The following is a 25,556-nucleotide window of genomic DNA, read 5'->3' as shown; positions in this document are numbered from 1 at the left end:
CTCTCTCCCCATGAATTAATCAGATTGGGGAAACTTCTTCAGTGTTAAGGCGAAGCCTGTGTGGGGACCACTCTTATACACATCTACACTCACCGCTCAAAGTCTGGTCCAAGTTCAGCACAATCGGCAAACAGCTATGGTCTGTGATGAGATAGGTACAGAAACTGAGAGTGGGTTTTTAGAAATTTGTATACCAGTGTGACAAATTGCATTTGTATCTATTAAATCAAATAATAAAAATAGATGGACTAGTTTTAAATAAAGACTGACTTACAAAGAAACATTTTGATAGCCCCTCAAGGAAGGCGTCATATACAACGCCTCTGGTTTTGAGGTTATGTTAGGTGCCTTCTTTCAGCTGCTATCTCTTAAAGCTGAAACGTTAAGGCCAGTGATTGATTGCTCAGGCAGATCATTGAAAGACCTGGGTACAACAGGGTTAACAAGCAGGAATGGGGTAGGTGGGGTTACAAACCAGGAACACATGCCCTCCAAGTGAGATAGCTTTCATTCCCCTTAATTGCCCTGAAAACATACACACTCTCACATAACACAGAAGGTGGGAGCTGAATGAAGTTTTCTGGGTAATGGCTTGAAATGTTTTCCTTATGAGAAGTGGTGTTGAGTTACAGCGTGCAGGCTGAAAACGGGGAGGAGAGAAGCAGCAGCTCCAGCCCGGCCCCCACCTTTTCTTGGGCTTGTAGGAAGGTGGACATGGGCTCCCCGAGACGAAACGAGTGATACGTTCAACTATCTGGCAGCTAGAATCGACTGTTCCCAGAGTGACCTAAGGACAGTGTTTATCAGGGGTTAGCCAGGGGCCAGCCTAGCAGGCACAGATGCTCTGCTGCGAAATGCCACGCTGGCAGAGACTGACAAGCAGTAGGAGCTGAGCTTTCCCCGTGGACCGCTATTTCCTGCTGTGTTCAGGGGAGGGGGGCACTTTCTGGCAATTCTGCTGCTGTTGCTGTTGGTGTTGCTGCTGCTGTTGCTGCTGCTGCTGCTGCTGCTGCTACTTCAGCTCCCTCTCCACTCAAGGTAAGCAGGCTCAAAGGGAGGGTAGGCTGCAAGGGACACTTTTGTACCATGAACAAGATCCGAAAGTTTTTCCGAGGAAGTGGGCGAGTCCTGGCATTTATATTTGTAGCTTCTGTCATCTGGCTGCTCTTTGACATGGCAGCTCTCCGCCTCTCATTCAGTGAGATCAACACTGGGGTCCTGAAGGAAGACATCATCAAAAAGGAGAGGGTAGGGTTCAGGGTTCAGCCAGACCAAATGAAGATCCTTTACAGCAGCATAAGAGAGATGAAGCAGCCACTAAGGGGACATGGGAAGGGCATATGGGGCAAAGAGAACTTTAGAAAAACTGAGGAGCATGTGCTCAAGACTGAGGATGATTTGGGCCAAATGCAGAAGGAAAGAAAAATGCAAAATGCTCCAGGAAGTGTCAAGATTGCACCTCTGTGGCCTCCTGAACATCTGCAGACCCTCCTTATGACTTTTACCAAGCTGATGACAGAGGAACGTGACATCAAACCTGAAGCCCACTCTCACTCTGTGACACCAAAGCAAACAACAGCTCAGAGAGCTCAGGAAGCCACACTCTTAGCAGCAAGAGGAACGTCATTGCCCCAAATATCTGTATACATGGGACCCATTGGTATAAACCAGGAGGTCCAGAGGAGACATAGTCACAGCAATGACACACCCAAACAAGCAGCTGAAAGGAACCTGAATGTGACCATCAGGCTTAATAGTGACAGATCAAAGCAGCAATCACAGGCAGTAGCAAATGAGGGGATATACACTGCTGGCCCGGCACTGCCAAAATCTAGGGAAGCCATAGCCTTAAATAAAACTGAGACTCAGAGCAAAGAACTAAATGCATATAATCACAAAGCCAATAACCGTCCCTTTTCCAAGTTCATTGCCAATTCAAATCACTTAAAGAAGCAATCTATTAATGAGACACTGTTGGGAGGCTTGCCAAAGAATGATGGAGCCAAAGTGGCTGCTGGGAAGAAACTCAATTTCTCTGAAAGCCATGTTGTGATTATAACCAAGGAGGAGGAGCTAAAGACAGACACCAAACAGGTCCCCAACCCTAAAACCAAAACTGTATTTCCTTTAGTATTGGATGGAAGCCAAGGGAAACACAGTTCCAGGAATAGAACTGAGGCATCTTTCTCTGCACTTGCTCTGCATAGAGCAATGGCATCTCAAACCAATCAAGTCTTAGCTGGGGGACCAAAGCCAGCAAGAATCAGTTTAACTGCCAAGGTCCAGAATAAAGAACTCAACCAAAGGCATACAAAAGTCCTTCTACCTGAAGACCACGAAATGCACCAGGTATTAAGCATTGATATGACACTTTCTCCAAGGGACCCTGAAGCTCCAGGTCAGTTTGGACGTCCTGTAGTTGTTCCCCATGGAAAGGAGAAGGAGGCAGAAAGAAGATGGAAAGAAGGAAACTTCAATGTCTACCTCAGTGATTTGATCCCGGTGGACAGAGCCATTGAAGACACAAGACCTGTTGGGTAAGACCCATTTCTCTTCTTCTTCCACACCACATATTGATGTAGAGAAAGTTTATCCCTAGATAACTCTGTATGATTTCTTGTCACCTCAAAAACTAAAGCAATATTAATTATTAGACACAGTGCACATAGTCTACCACCACAAAAAAGAAAAATTCCAACATTTGCATACTCACTGTGTTCCCTTTCTGCTGTTGTTCCTCTGAGTCTTTGGCCCTCACTCCTATAGCTTATGTTATATTTAATTTCCCCTATTAAAAACATAAAATGATTAGATTAACTCGACTCCTAATAAGCTATATATAAATGATAGAACTTAAAATGTAATTCCATTTAAAGAGTGACAGTGAAGTGAATTCCTAATTTCAAAACTTTACAGTGTCAGCAAGTTTGTCATGAATATTTTTGAGAATGGAGCACAGAGAAGGATCCTTCTAGGCCCCCCTAAAATTGTATCTCAACCAGCAAAATTCTGCCTAATTGTGAAAAATGATCACCATAATAGCAAGTGAAGAAGTGAGTTTTCTCCCCAAAATGTAATATGTTTTGGAATTCAGGAGTTCAGTTATACAGGAATAGCAATGTTAGAAAAAGTCAATCAGCCAATAACTAGCAAAAACCTATACAAGAATATAGTAATGCCTGCTTATATTTCTAGAATTGCACCATTTACAATGAGTCTGAATACAAATCAAATGAACCTCGTAAGTGCCCTAGAAAAGAGGATGCAGATATTATGGGTTCAGATTAACAGATGAGGTGCCCAGAGGTTGTATCGCTCTTCCAAAGTAGCAAAGCTCTAAAGCTACCCAATGAGTCTTCATGAACCAGGGCTTCAGGGAGTTAAATTCCCATAACTGCATCACCAGAAGGTGCATCAAGTCACAACTATATGCTCTGGGTCAAATACAGTTGGGTTCCCACCTCTTTTTAATTCTCTCATAAGTTAGGGTACTTTGTAGCCATGTTGTCACTACCTAGTAATATCAAAGCTCCATGATATTCACGTCCCTGAGCCAAACATTGTTTGCTTGGAACTTGGAATTAGGGAACACCAAGCTTCAAACTTAGCACATGTGGTATGTAAACAAGGGCTTTGTTTGGCTTCTGTAGCAAATTCCTTTTTGTGATACAGGTAATTGGTGTTATCAGGAGAAAGGCAGATATAAATGAGCCTGTATTCATATTAGGAAGAGGAGCCCCTGATATCAGCTATAAGGAGTCCGTTTTCCACTCTCTTAGCCTTTGGCAAATGACTGTCAGACGTGTACTGATTGCTTGCTAGACCAGCCACCGTGGCATTCGTGTTCCTCCCTCTGACGAAACTCGCCAACCTTGCAGAGCACACAAACACACCCAAAATAAAGATAAATGAACTGAGGGCCTAGGAAATGGAATTGTCTGTGGTCATAGAGCCAGTAATTGTAAAGAAATGATTTCAATCTGTGCTCAAAATTATGCTGTGTGCTTATCTCTCATCTCCTGCTAATTATACTCTTCCCCTCAGTAAACCTGAAAAATTATATTGGACCAGCTCTGATCTGAAATTCTGTATATTACATATTACATGTCACATATATTTTACATGATTTATATATGTGCCAGCTTTGAGGTAGTGCTTAAAGTAGCTCCATTTCAACATTACTTTGGTATCTCAGCGGATTGCTATGGGTCCTGGGGAAGAATCAGACACTGCACAGAGGCATGGCTGCAGTTCCAGACCAGAGAAAGGGCAATTGTGTGGGGGCCAAAAGCAAGTAATGATGATGTTCTTATGCATGTGATTTACTGAACGCTTCCTGACACCCAGCTCTTGTTAGTTTCTAAAATTTGGTGCCTGGAGGTTAGGGGTTGCAGCCCAGGATTGTTGCTCTTACAGTCACGCTGTGTCTCGTGAAGGAGGCTGTCCAGACTGTGGGAGACACTGACACGTGCGCTTGAGAGGATGAGTCAGACGGCATGTGGCCCGGTCGCCTCCCTCTTATCACACAACCCACCTTCGCCAAACACAGCTGCTTCCTGCACGCTGCCCACCTGATGCTGCACTCCACCGACAGGGTGGGGGCGGCAGTTTAGCCCCAGGGATTCTACCTATGGACCCCCCGAAGTATTTACAGGCCTCTCCTGCCATTCTTCCTTGAAAGAGGACAAACGGTTTTTTGTTCTTTTAGTCAAACACACTGACTACAAATACATGCAAAATATCTAGCCACATGGATAGAGGTTGGGAGAAAATAGGAAAGAAAAATATTTGATTCATCGGGTTGGCAGGAACTGGAGTAAAGTTTTCTTACTCTGATTCTATTTATTTTCAGCCTTGTTCACAAAGTATTTGAGATGGCAGGTTAAGATTTTTAAGATAATAAAATTTAAACATTAACACAAGAGCAAATTGTTATAGAATATAATAAGAAAGTGCGTGTGAGAGAGAGAGAGAGAGAGAGAAATACAGGAGGGCTCCCCTTAAAATTAGCCACAGAAGCAGCCCACTGAAACCTTTACATCTTAAGAGTTCTGGGGAACATCTCCCTTGCTGCCCTTTACATTTCCCCCAAAGCCACCATTACAGATCGATGAACACAGTTCCTGCTCTATCGTAACTACCAATTGAATATCGATTAACCAAAAAAAGGATAGAAACCATAGGCTTATTTAAGTTCAATTCCTTTCAGTAATGATAACCATAACCAGTTACTAGCTGATGCCTTCTTACCGGAGGATGATGTAACAGATACACTAGGAGGAGCTTGGCATTGAGAAGGAGGAGAGGCACGCAGGACAACCTCACCTACTCTAGTTCTGAAATCAGACTCTCTTTTCCAAGCCTGCTTTTTGCTTCCTTTCTCCTGAATCTAAAAACCCACCTGTAAGATGTTAAGATGTAATCATGGCCTTTTCCAAAAGCACAAGTATTCCTTTCTCTTACCAGCATTCTTCTCACTGTCTTTGTCTGTGTCGCCTACATGTCTGCCCCTCGCAGTGTAGCTGTGGCTTTCTGGGTGTGACATTCTCTCCTGTGTGGACCCTCAGCATGAGAAAAGTTAGTCTCAATACCCTTTCCTACATTTTATGCTCATTACCATCCACTGATGTTTTTATTAACTGGTCCCTTCCCACAGCCACCCACCATCCTCACCTTGCATGGTTCTCACCATTCTTTCCGCTCTGACACTGCTCAAAATCCAACTGCAGCTTATCTGCACCTGGGCCATGACTTGGCTGGGACCTCTGCATCCCCATGACCCTTACTGCTCTTGTGGTCACTGAAACACTCCTTGTTGTATGCTCTCCACCAACTCGAGCCTTCAGAGTCTATTTTGCCTTCTTAGTGAAATTATAACCTTCTGAGGGAAAACTCTTTTACTTTATTTTGTACTCCTTAGCTCTGATCACAGCGTTGTGCACTCAAAAGATACAAGTTTACCAAATATCATTTTAAAAGATATTTCTCTAAGATTACTTTTTTAAAAGATTTTATTTATTTATCTTTATAGGAGAAGGGAAGGAGAGAGGGAGAGAAATATCAATGTATGCTTGCCTCTTGTGCATCACCTGCTGGAAACTGGCCTGCAACCCAGGCATGTGCCCTGATTGGGAATTGAACCACAGTCCTTTAGTTCACAGGCCTGTGCTCAATCCACTGAGCTACGCCAGCCAGGGCTTGTAAGATTACTTTTTAAAGTTGGCACTTTTTTTTACAAGTAGATGAGGTCCTACTGATTGATGTGGGGAATTCTGCTTCCCCAGGCTAGGCCTAAGAAAATAAAGTAAATGAGAGGTAACTATTCAAATAAAACTTGCAATGAGTCCTTTTATACATTAATAGTGACATCCTAATTTTTCATTTTGAATATATGGAATATGTGAGTATCAGGTTAAAGGTAAGCACCTTCTATTCTAACATTATGATACACTCATTAACTCACATTTATTCTTTAGTGCATCTATTCATTATTGTTTTGGTTTTTAATTATAATGTTTTCACTGTCAGGGGAGGAAAATCTCTTGACTTTACTTACAAGAATGTTTTACATCAATAAGTAAAATACAATTTCACTTTTGCCTCTAAAGTATGTGGAAAATAAACTACTTTTTTGACAGTCATTTTGAAGTTCCATATTGAACCAATTCTTTATAGAAAGCTAATCCTTATAGTTCTTGCTGTTAATTATGAAAGTTTGTCTCAGTCAGTGATAACCGGTACACCATACAAGTGTTTAGTTAAAGTATGGTCCTGTCTCCTGAAAATGCAGGACAATTCTACTTAAAGTCTCTCTTTCCGCTGGCAGCTATAGTTGAGATGAAACTACAAAAAAAAAATGAACTCATTTTACAAGTGCACTTCCTGAACCTGTATTTAGAGAGAAGTGACTCAAAAAGTTTTTGCTGCCAGCATTTAGTTTTTGAAGTACACTAAGAATTACAGCACGCTCCGCTGTGTCGTGACTTCATTTGATCACTTCATTCAGTGCTTGCTTTTCCTACAGAGCTCTGGCAAACTTCTCTGTAAAATTACCCAAATTGGTCTTTGTTATCTTAGCCCAGAGCTGGGACTGTCAACCAATAATTTGATTCCTTCCTACACAGCTAAAGAGACTTTTCTTTTGGCACATATGAAAAGCAAAAGATAGCACCATGCATTTGCCACAAACCAGTCTAAATTACTGAGGGGAAAGAAAAACCTTTTTGGAAACTTGATTTCCATCCCCTCATTCCCTTTCCAATGTGAGGTCAAAAGCCATAACTAGTGAAATACTGGAGGAGGAAGAGGAAGAGAAGGAGCAATAGGAGAGAAAATAAACTGACCACACATATTCTTCTAAACTCCAGGCCCTTAAATGTTTATCAGGCTTGGAGAAAAAAGAAACTTTAGTGTTAAATGAAGTTCAGATTCTTTTATTTTTATGTTGAATGAGTATTTTAATTGATGACACAACACTGCTTTTGTGACTGGTAATGATTGGAGAACATCATCTAAAATAAAATTAATTGGAAAAGCTGTAAGACCTACCCAAAAAAACAAACAGGGACAGGAGAAGGAATCTCATAAGACAGATTTAAGTGGTTCTGTCTGGCTTTCACCCTTATGGGTCAACACAGTGCAGTGGTGCCTTTGAAGTGTGTACATTCGTGTGTGCGTGTGTGCGTGTGTACCTGGACACATTTGCGTGCTTGCATGTGTTACAGCACAGTGCACTATTTCACTAAAAAGTCATGTAGGGAGTAAGAAATAAAAAGCAGAATTTGTTTAAAGGGTGCATACTAGAATATAACATAACAAAGGTTGAATGTGGCTAAAAGATGATTATAGAGCCCTTTGATACTTTTATCTGCCACAGTTTCCCCATAACGAGGGGAATAATCTAAAGAAAGATGACCAGAGGGGAGAAATGCAAAACACATTGCTGCTACTAATTCAAAGAGAAGAAAACAGTTAAACAGTGTCTAATTAATGTAAAACTAAGTAATGTTAAATCAAATCAGTGACTTTTTCTCCTAAATACTGCCAAAGACCTGGAGCGATTAATTAGTAAAGGTAAGAATTCAAACCTGTTTACACTTCCTTTTTACACATCTAATCCAGGGCCCAATTTAGTCCCAATTTAGCCATCAGCTTAATTTATCAACTTCTTGCCATAATATCACCACAGGTACTCTTGTACCAGAAAATAACTTCCCCCTGGGCTTTCCTGGCTGACCCATTTAGAACAAGAGCCTTTTAAGAAGGAAACATTTTTTTTCTCAAGGGTCAGAAAATTAGGGAAAAATAGCAATGTTTAGAAGTTCTGTTTTGTTTGCTTTCGAAATGAAAGCAGCTTTGTCGAGTTTCCTCTAGGAAAACAACAACAAAAAACCTCACAGACACCAACAATAGTGTGGTGATTACCAGAGAGAAAGGGGTGTAAGGGGAGGAACAGGAGGGTAAAGTAGGAAATAAACGGTGATGGAAGGAGACTTCACTTGGGGTGGTGAACACATACTACAATATACAGATGACATGTTATAAAATTGTACATCTGAAACCTATATAACTTTATTAACCAATATCACCCCTATAAAATTCAATTAAAAAACAAATTCAAAGTCTGTATGATTCCAAACTATATCGTCTTCTAAATTGGCCCTGCTTTTAAAATGTTGGTATGTGGACATGTGTGAGAAGAAGGAATACAGAGAAACTTAGTGTTTGCAAGGGCCTTTATGACTTGCCTTCTCATTTTATCCTTAAAACCACTCCTCAAGGCCGGTGCTGTCATTATCCCAGCTTTACCTATGAAGAAGCTGAGACTTCCAGAGGAAACTGAGGTTTCTCATTGTGGCAGACAACTCAGAGGGTGGCAGTTCATTTCATTCCATGGGCTACTTGCTCATTGACAGTCACAAGCTGGGCACACCATGCCAGGCGGCTGGGACCTTTCATCCTTCACGTCAGCTAGTTTGATCCTGACAACAGCCTGTCAGGTGGGTAAAGAGTTACCTCTCCTCATTAACAGATGAGGGAAAAAAGCCAGGGAAACAGAAGCTGCCCAAGGGCCCACCGCTCACAAATGGCAGGGTTGGCATCCACCCTTGCCCTTCTGATTCTACCCCTCTCAGTAATAATCTACTACACCAACTGGTTCTCCCCCAACCCCAGACTCAGCCATAATTCCCATATCATGACTGTCTTCACCTCCCTCTAGATTGATTTTGCCAAAGCTGTCTGAATAAGCTGTCCCTTATTGAGCCTCACCAAAAAAAAAAAAAAAAAAAGAAAAAATGTGCTTATTTAGGTGCGAGGCAGCAATGTGTGTGTGTGTGCTGCATTTTACATGTATATACTTTTATTCTGATCAGTCCTCACAGAAGCACTATGAAAGACATATGATTTCTTTTATATGATTTGCAGAGGAGAAAAGTGAGGCTCTAAAAGCCAAATGATACATCTGCTGTCCTGGCAAAGCCAATAGCATGTTTGGGATTCAAAAGAAAATTTCCTGACTCACTAAAGGAGTAAGCAAAAGAACAGGCAGATCTGGCCTGCGCCAGGGCAGACGTGTCTGAGCTCTGACCTGAAAGGTAGAGAGTTAGAGAAGTGGGGAAAGGGAGTAAAAGGAGTAATTCTTTGAGGAAGTGAGGAAAATCTGACATGGGGTGAAACTGTAGAAATAAGAAGAACCCACATTGCTCAGGGCCTTATGTTCATCTCAGGGCCAGTGGAAAACACTGAAAAATNAGCCATAATTCCCATATCATGACTGTCTTCACCTCCCTCTAGACTGATTTTGCCAAAGCTGTCTGAATAAGCTGTCCCTTATTGAGCCTCACCAAAAAAAAGAAAAAAGAAAAAATGTGCTTATTTAGGTGCGAGGCAGCAATATGTGTGTGTGTGCTACATTTTACATGTATATACTTTTATTCTGATCAGTCCTCACAGAAGCACTATGAAAGACATATGATTTCTTTTATATGATTTGCAGAGGAGAAAAGTGAGGCTCTAAAAGCCAAATGATACATCTGCTGTCCTGGCAAAGCCAATAGCATGTTTGGGATTCAAAAGAAAATTTCCTGACTCACTAAAGGAGTAAGCAAAAGAACAGGCAGATCTGGCCTGCGCCAGGGCAGACGTGTCTGAGCTCTGACCTGAAAGGTAGAGAGTTAGAGAAGTGGGGAAAGGGAGTAAAAGGAGTAATTCTTTGAGGAAGTGAGGAAAATCTGACATGGGGTGAAACTGTAGAAATAAGAACCCACACTGCTCAGGGCCTTATGTTCATCTCAGGGCCAGTGGAAAACATTGAAAAATTTAGTCATACAGAGAACAATCTAATTACCTTTTCTCAGAGGTCTCATGACCCAGAGAAAAGCAAAACCCTTATGGATGAACAAGGCTGATGCTGAATAGAGAATCTGAGAACATTAATACTAGATGAAACTTCAAAATCAATCTAATCAGTCTCTTATATACAGAGAAGTCTGAGGAAGAAAGTGACTCGTCCAAGGTCATGCACTGTGGGGCAGAACTGGCCCTACGGTGCCCTAACCTCCACCCAGAACTATTTCTGCTACATCACACCACCTCCTGCTCTCCTCCTTCCCCTCCCAATTTCTCTCTGACAGCTGCCTGCTCAAAATAGAGTATTGTTGAAGTGACGAATGTTGATGCTGGTGGTTTATATGTCTAAGCCTTAGCTCAGTAGTGTTGATGCACAGTTACCTCAGGAACCACAGCCTCAGCTGGCTAAGACCTTTGGAGTACAGGTAGTGAGTTTAACTAAAATCTTCTAAATGAGAAGCCAGCTGATTCTGACTGAATGCCAGGAGTAGTCTACCATAAAAATAACAGCATAAAAGTGAAATTGTTATATAACTATACTTTCTTATCAGTGAGGGAAAAGAAGCCCCAATAATTCTAAGGTCTTGGAGAAAATAATATTATTCCAGACAAAACTGCTCAGCCTGGTGCTCAATTCTCCTTCCGATCATCCTGAAGATAGCAGAGCGTGGGGAGTGAGCCCCCAAAGGCTCACATGAGGCAGCCGTTGAATTGCAAATAGAAGCTGAGAAAATATTCTCCTCGACCTTCTGTTCAAACCTGAGAACACTGAGACCTGACCTACAAGAGTACATTTTGACTGTCTTGGAATAAAATGAAAAATTCATAGACGTGAGAGAATGTTATCATTCCCTCAATCTTCTGATTTGAAACCTTTTTTATTTGATAGGCTGCATTCACATCAAGTTAGTGGCTGAGGATTCAGCACACAAACCAAGAAGGTGAAACATATCACTCTCTGAGTCTCTTGATAAATAATGAGCCCTAGATAGGTTTGGATTAAAGGACTGTCTGAGAAAAGGGCAGTGCGCCCGGTCCGAATGTATGTATTTGCATTGTGGGTAATTGCAGGTCCTCACACAGGTGTTCCACCATGGAGCTTAAAAGTATTTTTATATTCATAATCTCATCGAATCTTCATGGACTTTCTGTGATGAAGGCATTGTAATCTTCATCCTAAAAGTGAGGAAACTGAGGTTCTGGAAAGTCACGGGATTTACCCAGGGTCGTGCAGACAATAGTGTCAAAAAGGACTAAAAACTCAGTCCTCCATGATCTTGTTCAAGTTCAGAGTCTTCCTGTCCCACCACAGCAGTGTACTAACTTTGTGTAGGGCAGTGAAATCCCGCGCATTAGTGTTCCCGTTTGTTTTCAGCATTGAATTGGCTACAGCAATCAAAGTCTAGACTGTTACCAAACAAAGTAGATTGGATTCATTTTTAAGAATAACATAGGGGCTGAAGACTCTAAATATCTAATTTTTTAATAAATGGGCATATAGAATAAAATATAATTTCTAATTCTCAAAAAAAATTACCAACCCATTTCTGGTAAACCACAGTTTTATTGATAATATAATGGGATTACCATTGATATCGATATTATTTATTGATAATAATGGGTTGGTAATATTACCAACCCATATCTTGCATTTAAAGTAGACTTGACTTTAGCTGTGACTCCTCACCCAAATACAGCAGAAAGCAAGGATTCCAATGGGCAGATGGGAAGAAAGGAAATTTACTCCCTTTGGGTCAGTGTAGGATAACTAGAAATAGTTTTTACAACCTGTGAAAACTAGATGACTGTCAGTATGTAAAAAATGGTGCAAGAGCTAAAAATGCTGAAAGGCTTTCTGGTCTGACCCACAGCATCTTTGAACAAGACAGCATGCCGATTTTTCTAGATACCTGAAAACATGTTAAACCTGTTTGGTAATGCAGGAAACCACGTACATATAAAAACATAAAAGTGGCCTGACATCTCAACCACCCAACGCAAGGCACACTCTGAATCGTTGTGTTTGAACCCTTTCACATCTCCTCCTGTGGCCCACTTCCCCATCGTCTAATGCTGCCCGCGTCACCAGGCACCAATATGATCTGAACAGTATAATCCTCCACAAAGTCTTCTTCAGGGTGATCCCTTAAATACATCTAAAACTCCTCTGTTCAATAATTAAGAAAGGTACTACCTATTTCTGGGATATTAGCATCTAGCATCTAGTCATTCATAATCTTCGAGTCTATGTGTCCATGATAAAGTTAAGGCGCCATGACCAGCTGCAGCAAATGGAGGATCAGATGCATAGTGAGTGGCAATGCCTTCCCTGAATGTCTCAGATCTCAGAGAGCTTTTCCTACCTCCAATGTCAGACCTGCTAGCATTATAACATGTCTTAGAACTTCCTTCTAAGAGAGACCAAAGTCTACTGATTTCAGAATACAAGAAGTTTCACCAACATTAGTGTTCTTAGTTAATTCTTCCCCATGTTACTAGATGACCCCATCGGCAACCAAATCCCAGCCATAACACAGTCCTCAGTACTTCCCAGCTAAGCTTGTTTGTTCTGGATGGCCCATGCAGAATTTGTGCTGCTGACTCTTCCTTTTTAGAACTGCTTTATTTTTCAGCACCAAATCTTGTAAAGAACATTTAAGCCTGGAATGTATATGTCTCATTAATTTACAATTTTTTCAGTTAAAAAAGCATGGGAAGTCATTGATGTTTTTTCTACCTTCCCTGTCATTTTCTACTCCTCTAACTTTACTTCCTCTTTCCCAGATGAGCGCCCACAATGAAACATTCAATCATTCTACATCAGTACCCTCAAAATCTTTTGCCACTTCTCTTTCCAATTCACTTGTTGGGATGACCCCTAAACTTGAATTAATCCAACAATCTGCTTTATTTTCTCCTACATCTAGGCTTCCAGACACTGGTAGAGGAAACCACACTGTATTTTGACTGAAATTCTGGGATATCAAAATGCAGAAAAGTGCTCAATGCCCCTCAGAACTGTGTGTGTGTGTATGTGTAGCCAGCCAACATGGTCTCCAATTGTTCATACCGGCTATCCCACATATTCTCTGTCATCCTCAAGTTTCCACCCTATTCCATAAGCAAATAACCTTTCATCCAGCATGAGCTCCAAAGACTTTCAACTTCTCTTCCTAGATATTTAAATTTACCAGCATATATTACCATCTTTTTTCTTTCTATCTTGAAGGAAAATATAATTTTCCACCTTTTAAACTTTTGACTTAAGCTCCATTCTAACTCCATTTATTCAATCCATTGAATCCATAATTATCAAAGAATTATTATGCTTGTGGCACTGTAGTAAGCAAAGCAGAGTCCCCACTCTGCCATTTACTACGAGTATAATCATGGACTAGTCTCCCCATGATTTCAATTATTCACCTATAAAAAGAGAAAGATGTGCCATTGGTTCAGGGTTTAAATAGAAATAACACAGAGTGAATATAGCATTCACTCATGATCTTCATAATTATCACATTGCTAACAGTAGTTGTGATAAAGGATAGCACATCCTCTTTGTGAGATTCCATTGGGCACCATCCCATGAATAGTAACACAGGCAGAAGATGGAAAAATGCCAGCAGTGGGGCAGGATGCAGTGCACAGCATGAAAAAACACCAAGACCAATTACAGCCCACCTGAATTCCCACTCCTACCGTGGCCTTCTTCCCATTTCTGTGCCAGCAAACGGATTTCGGCTGTGGCTCATCTTTAGGAGACAGAGTCTCGGCAAGAAACCCCCAAACAGATGAAAAGGCTAAAGAGTCTAATTGTTATATATAGCATATATACACACACATATACGTAATTTGGTATTAATGCATTTACATGCAGAGTAGCAGAAAGATATTTTCTCTTGCCATTGGCAGAAGGCCAGTCGGAAGGACAGTCATAAACTTCTTGATAGCATTATATAATTCTAAATGTTCTCTTGTGGTACATAATCTAATTAGAATAACAATAGCTCTCATTTGGTGAATTTCTGTACCAAGAACTGTGCTAGACATTTTACATACATTCTCATTAGGCTGTAAACCTCTGTTCAGTAAGAAACGTTACCACATCTTACACAGGAGAAAACAGAGGCACAGAGAGATTAAGAAAGGTATCAGTGAATAAAGATCTTAGAAATATTGGTGGTGGGATTCAAAACAGCGTCTAACCATTTGCAAAGCTTATGTCCTTTCCACCACAGTGTGCTGCCTACACAGGATGTGTTCATGTCTTGTGCTGTTGGCCTTTTTGTAGAAACACTAAAGAAAGAATGGAGGCATTCTTTCTTTCCTCATTTATTTTTTGTACTCCTCCCTAAGAAAAAACACACAATAGTACTCTCTTTGATATACATAGATATAGATGAATGGATGGATAGATAAATAGATAGGTATGCATATTTACACACAATCACACTCTATAACTTTTAAAACCATCTTGTGGCTTTTATTAGCACATTGTGTGTGCTCTGCTTGTGTCCTGGCCCAGGTGTACAAAGCAGCTGGTTCACAATAACCTCCCAACCACCAGTGTCATCATGTGCTTTGTGGATGAGGTATGGTCCACTCTCCTGAGGTCGGTTCATAGTGTCCTCAATCGCTCTCCTCCGCATCTCATCAAGGAGATTCTGCTGGTGGATGACTTTAGCACCAAAGGTAAGAAAACCAATCCTGAAAAATAAAGTTTGATATAAGACAGTTACATTTTGGATAGATGGCAACATTACAGGGTAATGTGAAAAAACATACGTGTTTTATAAACACCAAATCACTGTTTCATTTGGTGTCTCACCAAGCATCTATGGGTTACAGAAAGCCAGCTCTAACTAGTATCTAGGACCCTGTTTACTTGGCTTCCTCAAACTTTCTTTCAGCTGTGACTGCTCTATCATGTAGAAGTGATGTAGACAACCAGACATTCTCTATGATTGCACAAATATCTTTTCATGGGATCTAATAAGCAAGTACCCCACAATGAATAGGTTGCCTTTCCTATAACTAGAGCGCAGGTGGTAAACACAAGGCCTGTGGGCTAAATCCAGCCCTCCACCTTGTTTTATCTGGCTGGGCACCTTGTTTCTACCCCGTAGTACCACCGAGCTCCTTGCCCCTAGTAAGGAATAGTTATATTTATACAGTCCTAAAATTACACTTGGCCCTTTGAAGGCAACTGCGAGGCTGATGTGGCTCTCTGGTGAAAATGACTTTGGCATTCCTGAACTTAAGTTAGACTTTATAAAAAAAACAAGAAAATGGAAGGCTTCTTCCTCAAGGGCAAAGCATATGATGTTTTCAGGTAAGTGTTCAGGAGACACATTTCCAATGGGATGAGAGAGACAAGGCTCTAATCATTCAAAAGCAGAATCCACCATGGTAGGGCTTTACTTCTGTTTTATTTATTATGGAGCGGAATCTCTCTCTTTGGATTGCCAAAGAATTTGTGTATGTAAGTGGTCTCATGACTATCAGTGGTCTCATCACTGACACACTGTGCATTCCCAAAGTGCAACCCACTTTTAGAAAATGGTGAAGAGGTGACAAACCTTGACAGAACAGCTGAACCTTGATCATGACCACAATGACAGCCAATTTCCTTCCTCAGCCTCTGAGTTCCGACCAAAGTCACATGGAGCCACAAGAACAGTGAGATGCCTAAGGAAAACTACTTGAAAACTTTAACAAAGCATAAACAGAAAGAGTGTGTAGTTGCTAAGCAGGTAATAATCTCTTTAGGAATGACATATCCAGATTTTGTGGTACCTGAAGCTTCTATGGAGTCTCTTTAAGAAAAACAACATGATTTTAATAGGAAAGTGAGTAACAGAAGCCGTTTCTCCCTGGGATACCTGTCAATAGTTTAAATACACTTAGAAGTGACAGCAAGGCACATCAAAATACCTCATAAAACAAAACACAAAAAAAGTTTCTTTAGCTGGATCCATCGTTGGCCATCCAACAAAACAGAGTGGGTATGACTGACTAAACAGGGATGTCACACTTAAGAAGTAACAGTGTTCTTATACAATGACAGTTGTGATATCTTTCTTTTGCAAAATTTTCAATCTGCATATTATGCTCAGTCTCTTCCCTGGGCTTTAGAACAGACTTTTCTAAGGGGGGAGGGTTGTACAACTCTCATCAATTTCAAGATTAAATTTTCCCCTGTATTCACAAACACTCAGAAAAGGTGAACCCTCCTCTGTGTGATTTGGCAACACTAAAAAGAAGGACATGGGATTTAAGATAACAGACAAAAATTCATCCAAGAGTATCGAATCCAGACAAAAATTCATCCAAGACAGTGACATCAGAAAATAAAATCATGTCCCAAGAAATAAAATATTTTATGTATGACAGCATGGCTGGACCTAGACCTAGAGGATATTCGGCTAAGTGGGATAAGTCAGAGAGAAAAAGACAAATACCATATGATTTCACTTATATGTGTTATCTAAAAACAAAACAAAATAAATGAGCAAACAAAACAGAAACAAACTCATAGCTACAGAAAACAAATTGATGATTGCCAGATGGGAGGAATGTTGGAAAGTGGGTGAAAAATATGAAGGGATTAAGTACAAATTGCCAGTTATAAAAGTAGTCACAGGGATATAGAGGGATATAAAGCAGAGGGAATATAGTCAATAATATTGTACTAATGTATGATGTCAGATGGGTACCTGACTTATTGGGAGATCACTTGGTAAGTTACATAAATGTCTAATCATTATGGTTTACACATGATAATAATATAATATTGTGTGTCAATGGCAATTGAATTTTTTAATTTAAATATTATAGTTTTTGTAGTTTGATATTGAGGAAGCACTATTTCTGGTATTATCCAGATCTAGTTAAACTATTTCTTGTTACTCCTTAAACTTTCATTTAGATTACCTAAAAGATAATTTGGATAAATACATGTCTCAATTTCCAAAAGTTCGGATTCTTCGCCTCAGAGAGAGACATGGCTTAATAAGAGCCCGACTGGCAGGGGCACAGAATGCAACAGGTGAGAAGCTGCTAATTGTTTTGATTGGTTATATATTTGTTCTATTTTTATTTTCAAAAATTATACATTAAATACAAGATAATAATATATATAGTGCATATCCAAATATCTCATTTTTTGCAATACGTGCCTCAACACACACCTACATAGACACATGTCTGTATGTACATGCACACCTTTTTTCCTGAACTCTTGAAAAGGAACTTACGCTAAGTACCTCAGTAGGCATTTCTGAAAAACAGACATTCTCTTAATTAAGGATAACTTTCATCCCTAAATATCACCTAATGCATTGTCTTTTCAAATGTTCTCACTGCTCACAAAATATTTTACATAGCTGTTCTTTCTTTTGATATTTGAGATGTAATTAAATTTCATGCACTGCATTTGGCTGTTTGATCTCCTTAGTCTGTCAATGGAGAAGAGACGATGCCACCCCACTGAACCATTGTTTACTTCCATAGACTTGGGCTTTTTTTTTTGAAGAGTATAGGCCATCTGTTTTATATAATTAAACACATTCTAAAATTTTCTCTTTCCTCATGTTCCCTACAAGATAAGTATTTTTTGGTATGAATACTAAAAAATAGTATATAGATGCTATTGACTTGAACTATAGAGTTGAATAGTTGAACTATAGACTTGAACTATATAGGTGATAGGAATTGTGCACTTATTGCTTCAAATCAAGATGCACATGATGTCAAGTCACCCCACTGTTGGAGATACAAATTTTGAGTGCTTGGTTAAGATATTGGCAGCTAGAGTTTTCCTTTGATAGTGAGGAATAAAAGGTAGAGTGATACTTTGATCCATGCAAGGATCCTGTTTTCCTCAGAAGACTTTATCTAGTAGTTTAGCATTCAATGATGATCAATGCTTGAATCCTTGAATCAATTATTACACTGACCCACAAACTTATTTTTCTAATTCTATCATTTTGTCTTTTATTAACTGTCATTCACTTTTTTAAATAAGCAATTTCTCTTTCTTCTTCTCCTTCCCTCCCTCCCTCCCTCCTTTCTCCTCCCCTCTCATGCCTCCATCACCATGGATATTGATATATAAATATTTTTATTATATACTATATATGCATAATTTTATCATATATATTACATATGTGCATGCATATTTGTATATGTAATATACATTATATATATATACACACACATCTATATGAAATTGTCCACAGATAATATATTAATAAATTACTCTGGCAAACTACTCTAAAGTTTCAAAACACTTGTTCTCAATTCCTGTTTCTATCTCCCTGTAGACAGCAAGGTTCATAGCCTACACTTTGAGTAGCTTGAGTGAAGGGACAATGCCTGAGTTTGGAAGAAAACAGAAAGGTGTGTCTGGATGAAGTTAGTGACAGCCTTGTGTAAGGATATATATCCAACTGCCTGAATCTCATGGAGAATTCAAGGAGATTCAGGATACTGTGTCAGCTTTAGCCAAAGATATGACTCAAGTATCACCCAAGGACCAGCCTTGAGTGAAAATATTCAGCCTGTTGAGCCCCCCAGCCACCCCCACCCCTTCCTTGGCCACCCCCCAATCTCACAAGTAGCACACAGGCAGGAGGCATCTCTGGATCTGAGGAGTCTCTGTAATCAGAGATCAGTGAAGATTTCAGGGCAGAAATTTTCTCTAGAATGCCTTAGCTAAATGAAGAGATCAAACGAGAACTTGAGTCCAGAATTTAACAGGTCTTGACACCTACTATTCCCTGTAGATTTACCCTTTAGAATTTTGAGAAAAGGGAAGGGGAGCCACAGGCAAGGATGAGGTTGGAGAGTCAAGGACCTGAAGAAACGGAAGTCAAGTGGCCTCTTTCAGTCTCAACTACATCACTGTTAGGAATTGTGAAAGAGCCTTCTACAAAATAATAAGGGCAAAGCAGTGACACTCTGATCACTAGCAATGTCTACTACACATTCAAGTTCCAGGGCTTGATAGGTTCATCATCTGAATCTGATTCAGGGAAAAAAAAATCGGATCCAATCAGCTGTCTACTGGGAATGAGAAGTTAGAGAGGCCAAGTAAAATTTCAAAATGTAAAGGGCAGGCCATGGTCAATGAGTCTCTAGGGAGAGACCCCTATACACAAGCAGCAGAAGTAAGAAGAGATGGGGTGGTTGAGGTCAAAGGAAATAAAACAACCAGCTGGGCCAGTGGCCTATTGCCCTGCCAGGAAGAGCCTGTAGTCAGGTAGGTTCAGTAGTACACTCCAGGGAGTCAGAGTAGAGATCAGAGTTTCATTTCCTTCATGGTCTTCTTTAGCGACATACTTGACTTTGCCGCTTGCATTCCAAAGCATCAATTGGCTAACTTTAAGAAGCGACATCAGGTGTCCTGAAGAGAAGCAGTCCTGTGAATTTCCACAACTTGTTTCTGTTGAAGTCCAAACAGGCGGTTTCCCTAGCATCACTTATAAATCATCATGTGAAATCAAAGGGCCAGCCAGGTCCACATTCCTCCGGGAACCCGAAACACAGCTCTCCAGCACTAATTGGTGCTGGCAGCAATCTTTCAAGCTGGCCCGCTAAATATAAGTGGGAGTCCGTGCTCCAAAAGGAGCCAAAGCTGCTGGGCACATGGAGTGGCTATGGACTGTCCAATAAATAAAAAAATAGGTTACAGTGAAACCCACAACGCAAGCACTCCAACATTACTGGGACTTACTCTTAGGAAACAACAACCTACCAGGTGGCAATCAAGATCAAATTAATTATTCTGAGCTGTAGCTTAAACACTCATTGAAAAAAATGTTGATAATAAGAACATATTAAGAATTTAGGTATTGGGTAGATCTTAGAAATATCCCCACAAAATAAAGCTCAAAGAAGTTAAAATTAATGTATTGAAGGTGGCTAAGAGCAGCGGCGGCACCGGGATGAAGGCAGTTCCGTGTAACTTCGACCCTATGTTCATTTCCCTCTGCCTCGCAGCCTCTCAGAGTCAGGAACAGTGTGCAGAATGTCCACTGACAATATCCAGGACAATTAGAAATCCCACCCAAGGTAGCTACACAACTCCTTGTTCTGATTCCTGAGATCTTATTTAATAAAATGTCTGAATGTGGAGCGATGCCACTCTTGCACCGTAGGATTCTCTTCTCTCCTGAAATACAATATAGAATTTCATCCTATGATTTAGGCAGATGCTACTTCCCATGGGCCCTGACTGCAAGTGAATGAGAAGTTTTGTGGGGATTTGGGACAGGCAGGAATTGAATACAAGTTTGGGGACTCATTCTGCTGCTACTGGGGACTGAGGAAGTCGATCCAAGCCCCTTTAACTTTCTAAGCCTGCTGTGGGGATAGGGACAGGGCCTAGCAGAGACCATTCTTTAAGCTGTGGATCTGAATGAGTGGAAGTGGGAGTGCTGAGAAGATGGAGACGCTCAGTACTGGTCAGATCAGATTTTCATTTCCTTCACGGCCTTTAGCAACATACTTGACATTGCTGCTTGCATTCCAATCAGCTGGCTAAAGTTAAGAAGTGACATTAGCTCCTGGCCAACTTAGAGGACTCCTGAACAGCAATTGTCCTGTAAACCTCTACAACTTCTACTAGGCCCCTCAGCAGGGCCTTCACAGACTACATTTACGTGCTTTACACACCCAGATGGCCCCTGCAAACCTTCCCACAACAGAGGAAAGTCTGTGCAAGAGGACACCCTTAGGAGAAATGGCCTTTCATTATGAAACAAGCTATAATTCCCTAAAGATAGGACACTCCCAGCACAATCAGGACATGTGACTGCTGTCTCCAAGAGCAGGGGACCTGGTGGGGATGCAGGGCTTCTGACCAGCACAGCCTGGTCTGGTCTGAAGAGCCTTTTCAAGAACTTGCCCCAGCAAGGCTTTGGCTAAGACAGGCTCTTTACCTTCGTGCCAAAATGCCATTGTTGATCAGGTAATGAATAACATACTGGATTAATCTGAGTGGTAGCTTGGGAGGTAACCTATAGATTTCAGTGAATAAAGATCTACCACCCAGCTATCCATTTTCATCTTGTTCTTTGCCCACTACTGTCTCCTACATTTACTTTAGGTCTTCCTGTACTCAAAGTTTTGCCTCATCATGTCATTTTTTAAAACTCAGGCTATGGAATGAACAGTTTTCTAACATTATGCTGCTGCTTTGCTTTGCAACCTTGAGAAAGTTACCTAAGTTCTTTGTTCCTCAGTTTTCTTCTCTCTTAAATGGGAATAAAAATTAGACCTACACTTCAGGTTTTTTGCGAGGATTAAATAGGATAGCAATGTATAATGCTTAGAACACTGTCTGGCATAAAGTAAGCACTTAATGGATGATAAATGATGTCATTATAGGTTTGTCAAGAGCAGAAGAGAGCAGCCAGGTGTCAGAGTGATCTATTAGCACAATAATCCAACAGGGAAGTAGAGTCAAGCCTTCAATCACTTACTGCACTTGTGTAAGGAAAGAAGCTAAAGGAGAAGAAAGCACTGGCTGCCTCCCTCAATGTTCCATTTTTTTCCTGTGGAGCAGTGCTAAGTCGGTGGATAAGAGCAGATATTGATCTCACTGTGGAAAGACTCCAGAATAAAAGTTCCCTTCTATTTTATGGCCCGGGGCGGGGGGGGGGGAGCAGAATGAGAGAGCAGGGGGAGGGCTAGGAGTGGAAAAGTACTGAAATACTGAGTCAGAATACAGAAAAACGTCTTCAAGATCCAACCACCTCCCATAAGGTAGAGCAGACTTACTGGTCGAGAGAGAGGCCTCCAAATGGAAAAACCCAGCCTGAGAAGGTAGGTATGCATAAAAGTGTGTCCAGCTGAGGGAGAGGGAAAGCCCAAACCTGGGACTGTAGTTCCCTTCAGATACTGTAGCAACCAGCTGTGCTCCAAGTCTGGCATGGGGAGGGTGGCTTCCTTCATGACATCTGCAGGGTAAAGCCTTTGTCATTGCCTGTGGTGGAGCCACAAAGATTAAAGTAGGATTCTGGCCAGGAGCCATATTTATCCTGTTATTAATATTCACATATGCACACTCATATGCACACACACACTCCATTTGTAACAATTTAGATGCTGCTGAGATTTTCAGGAAGAGAAAGTGTGTTGCTTCACACAACTAATTTAAAAAAATAAATCTTAATATTTCTGGCCTCTAAGATTGTTTTCTCCTGCAACTCTCTAAATTATGATAAAATATACATAACGTGTAAGTTACCACCTTAACCATGTTTAAGTATATCATTGTTCTGTACTGCAAAACATATTCTCACCGTTGTGCAACCAATCTCCAGAACTCTCTTCCTCTTCCAAAACTCAGACTCTGTACCCGCTAAACAACTCCCCAGTGCTCCTCTCTTCCCTACAACCTTTTGAACACTACCTCCTAGTCCCCCTGGTTGTTCCACTTCAACTTATTGTTACCCCTATTATGTGGAACAGTTTTTCCTCTTTATCATTCCTAAAGTCAAACTTGGAATCTCAAACTTCTCCTGTTATTCTGCAAAACAAAGTCCCAGTTCTCCACCCCCACAGTTAGTGGGACACATCTCCTTCGAAGGGACATAAGCAACCACTTCCAATGTTGAGTATCCCCTGCAGAGTCCTGGCTACCCATTCTAAGTGGCTGAGCAATCTTTCCAAGCATAAATGATACTTGCCCCACACAACTGCAAGAAACAAAATTTCTGTTATTTCACTATAAAATTATAGAGACAAGGAATTCAGTGAAAAGGAAAGAGTAATGCCTTTACAACCACACTTCAGGAACAATATCTAAGACCTGATATCACATTTTCAAATGGATTTTTTTTCTGGATTTTTAGGTGATGTGTTGACATTCTTAGATTCTCACGTGGAATGTAACATTGGCTGGTTGGAGCCTCTTCTGGAAAGAGTTTATTTAAGTAGAAAAAAAGTAGCATGTCCAGTAATTGAAGTCATCAATGATAAGGATATGAGGTAATACTGTCATGTTCTACAAGATACTTCTAAGTGAGTCTTTAGCCAGCAACAACAGGAAGTACTGGTCATACTCCTCATGGGTGCATTTTTGCAAACCTAAAAAATACACAGTGTATCAATTTAAATAAATAGAAATGCATGGTAGATATCTTAGGATCAGTGTGGGAAAATCTGATTATATGATTATCATAAATTCATAACCCTTAACACCATTGTCCACTTCTTTCCCCTTTCTATTCAACTGAACTGAAAAATATTTATGTTTCTTAAGATGAGATTTTTTTTTGTGGTAAAAAAAATTATGCCTGTGAGTTGGGTTTTTTCCCCTCAAAATGGCTATAATATTATTCAACTTAAAAATAAGCAAGATAGCCAATGGGTCACTAAAGTAAATTGTACTTAAAATTTTCTTGAAATGGCTTTTAAAAGTTTGTGATGATCTAAAATCATCTACAGAAACACTTACTGTATTCATTACACAAGACATGGCGTTAGGTTGGTTAAGTATACACGTATGATCTCAGGTAGCACTTTTCGTTTTTCCCTGGACTAGTTACATGACAGTGGACAACTTTCAAAGAGGTATCTTTGTGTGGCCCATGAACTTTGGTTGGAGAACAATTCCTCCAGATGTTGTTGCAAAAAACAAGATCAAAGAAACTGACATAATAAGGTAAGTGTGTGAAATTTAAGATTAGAAAGCAGTCATGTGTCTTTTTCTAAAGATATAGGTAGCAATAACACAAAAGAAGCATGTCCTGTCATTCTATAGGACATTGAGAATTACATTTGTAGCCCTGGTCAGGTAGCTTTATTGGTTAAAGCATCATCCCAATATGCCAAGGTTGTGAGTTCAATCCCCAGTTGGGGCACACACAAAAATCAACCAATGAATGCATAAACAAGTAAAACAACAGACAGATGTTTCTCTCTCTCATTCTTTCCCTTTCTCTCTCTCTAAAGTCAATCATATAAAATTAAAAAGGCCCTGGCTGGTGTAGCTCAGTGGATTGAGTGCGAACCAGACAATTGAGGTTCGATTCCCAGTTGGGGCACATGCCTGGGTTGCGGGCCGGTTCCCAGAAGGGGACCCACTAGAGGCAACCATACATTGATATTTCTCTCCCTCTCTCCTTCTTGTCCCCTCTAAAGATAAATAAAATCTTTAAAAAACAGTAAAAAAGAAATAAAATAAAATAAAATAAAAAAGATTTGCAGTTGTAGCCAACAGATTACCAAAGTAAACAAAATTTTCCAAAGAAATTAATTTCTGACTACCAAAGCTCATTTTTTAAACAGTCAATTGCACCCTAGTCAGCCCTGAATGTAGAGAAATTCATGAACATGATTTTTGTTCTCTGGGATTTACAACTTAAAAGAACAGTAAGCTAGATGAGTATGCTGCATAAATGCTATATAAACATACAGAATATTAAAATCAACATGAGTAAAAATTAAGAGAGTAAATAATAGTAATAGAAGTATCATGATAATAATAGCTACTGTTAAGATTTTTTTTGAGTCTAGTCTTACTCTTTCCATGGGAGGGGTGCCAACTTCTGTAAATGAGTTAGTAAATAGACACAGAAGCTGGATATGAATTAAAATTGAGGCTTTATTGCTGGAGAAGCTGGATTGAAAAACAGAATTTATACCTGAAGCCAAAGTGGAGGCTTCCTGACACTTCCCCCAAGGAGACCTTAGGGACAAGCAGGCCATCAGCCTCAGGCTGTGCGGTGGGAGCCCTGAGCTTTCCCTGTTGCAGAAGGAACCTATGTGAACTCCAGGCAGCAAGTTCCCAGAGAAAGCCCAAGACCAGTCCATGCACCGCAGCATGCTTTCCTTGAGCTTATAATCCTTAAGAAAACACACGCATCCCTTGCCAGGTGTGTGCTTTCAGGATTCACATTCCTAGCCAGTGAAACAGGAGTACTGTATTCACAAGCTCTATGTGTTTAACCCAGTCTATAACCGTAGGAGAGAGGTGGTAGTATCTCCATTATAGAGATGAGAAAAGAAAGATTTAGAAGAGTTAGGTAACTTTTCTAGGGAGATATGGACATTAATAGAAGAAATTAGGATTCATACCTGGGTATGATCTGCCTGACTTTAACGCTCTTGCTCTGATTCTGCTCCTGAAGAACTTCTTTGCCTTTTTCAGACTCCCATTTTGAGGGTCAGTGTAGTGACAGAGTTCAATTATATTT

The 25,556-nt window shown here is 40.4% G+C and overlaps 1 protein-coding gene across 1 annotated transcript in view; it reads left to right on the top strand.

Annotated features, from left to right (window-relative positions):
* The first annotated feature begins 723 nt into the window (after window positions 1-723).
* Window positions 724-25,556, top strand: part of GALNT5 (polypeptide N-acetylgalactosaminyltransferase 5) — a 40,782-nt gene continuing 15,949 nt past the window's right edge. The window contains exons 1-5 of the mRNA XM_037044676.1: window positions 724-2,537; window positions 14,876-15,042; window positions 17,279-17,398; window positions 23,211-23,346; window positions 23,903-24,022. Coding sequence (XP_036900571.1) covers window positions 1,087-2,537; window positions 14,876-15,042; window positions 17,279-17,398; window positions 23,211-23,346; window positions 23,903-24,022 — 1,994 coding nt within the window. The 5' untranslated portion in view covers window positions 724-1,086. The remainder of the gene's footprint in view (window positions 2,538-14,875; window positions 15,043-17,278; window positions 17,399-23,210; window positions 23,347-23,902; window positions 24,023-25,556) is intronic.

This window comes from Sturnira hondurensis, unplaced genomic scaffold (genome assembly GCF_014824575.4).
Source record: "Sturnira hondurensis isolate 20B ecotype Veracruz unplaced genomic scaffold, ASM1482457v3 Scaffold0004136, whole genome shotgun sequence".
Classification (NCBI taxonomy): Eukaryota; Metazoa; Chordata; class Mammalia; order Chiroptera; family Phyllostomidae; genus Sturnira; species Sturnira hondurensis.
The sequence above is the reverse complement of the archived record's forward strand: the minus strand, read 5'-3'. Positions and strand labels throughout refer to the sequence as shown.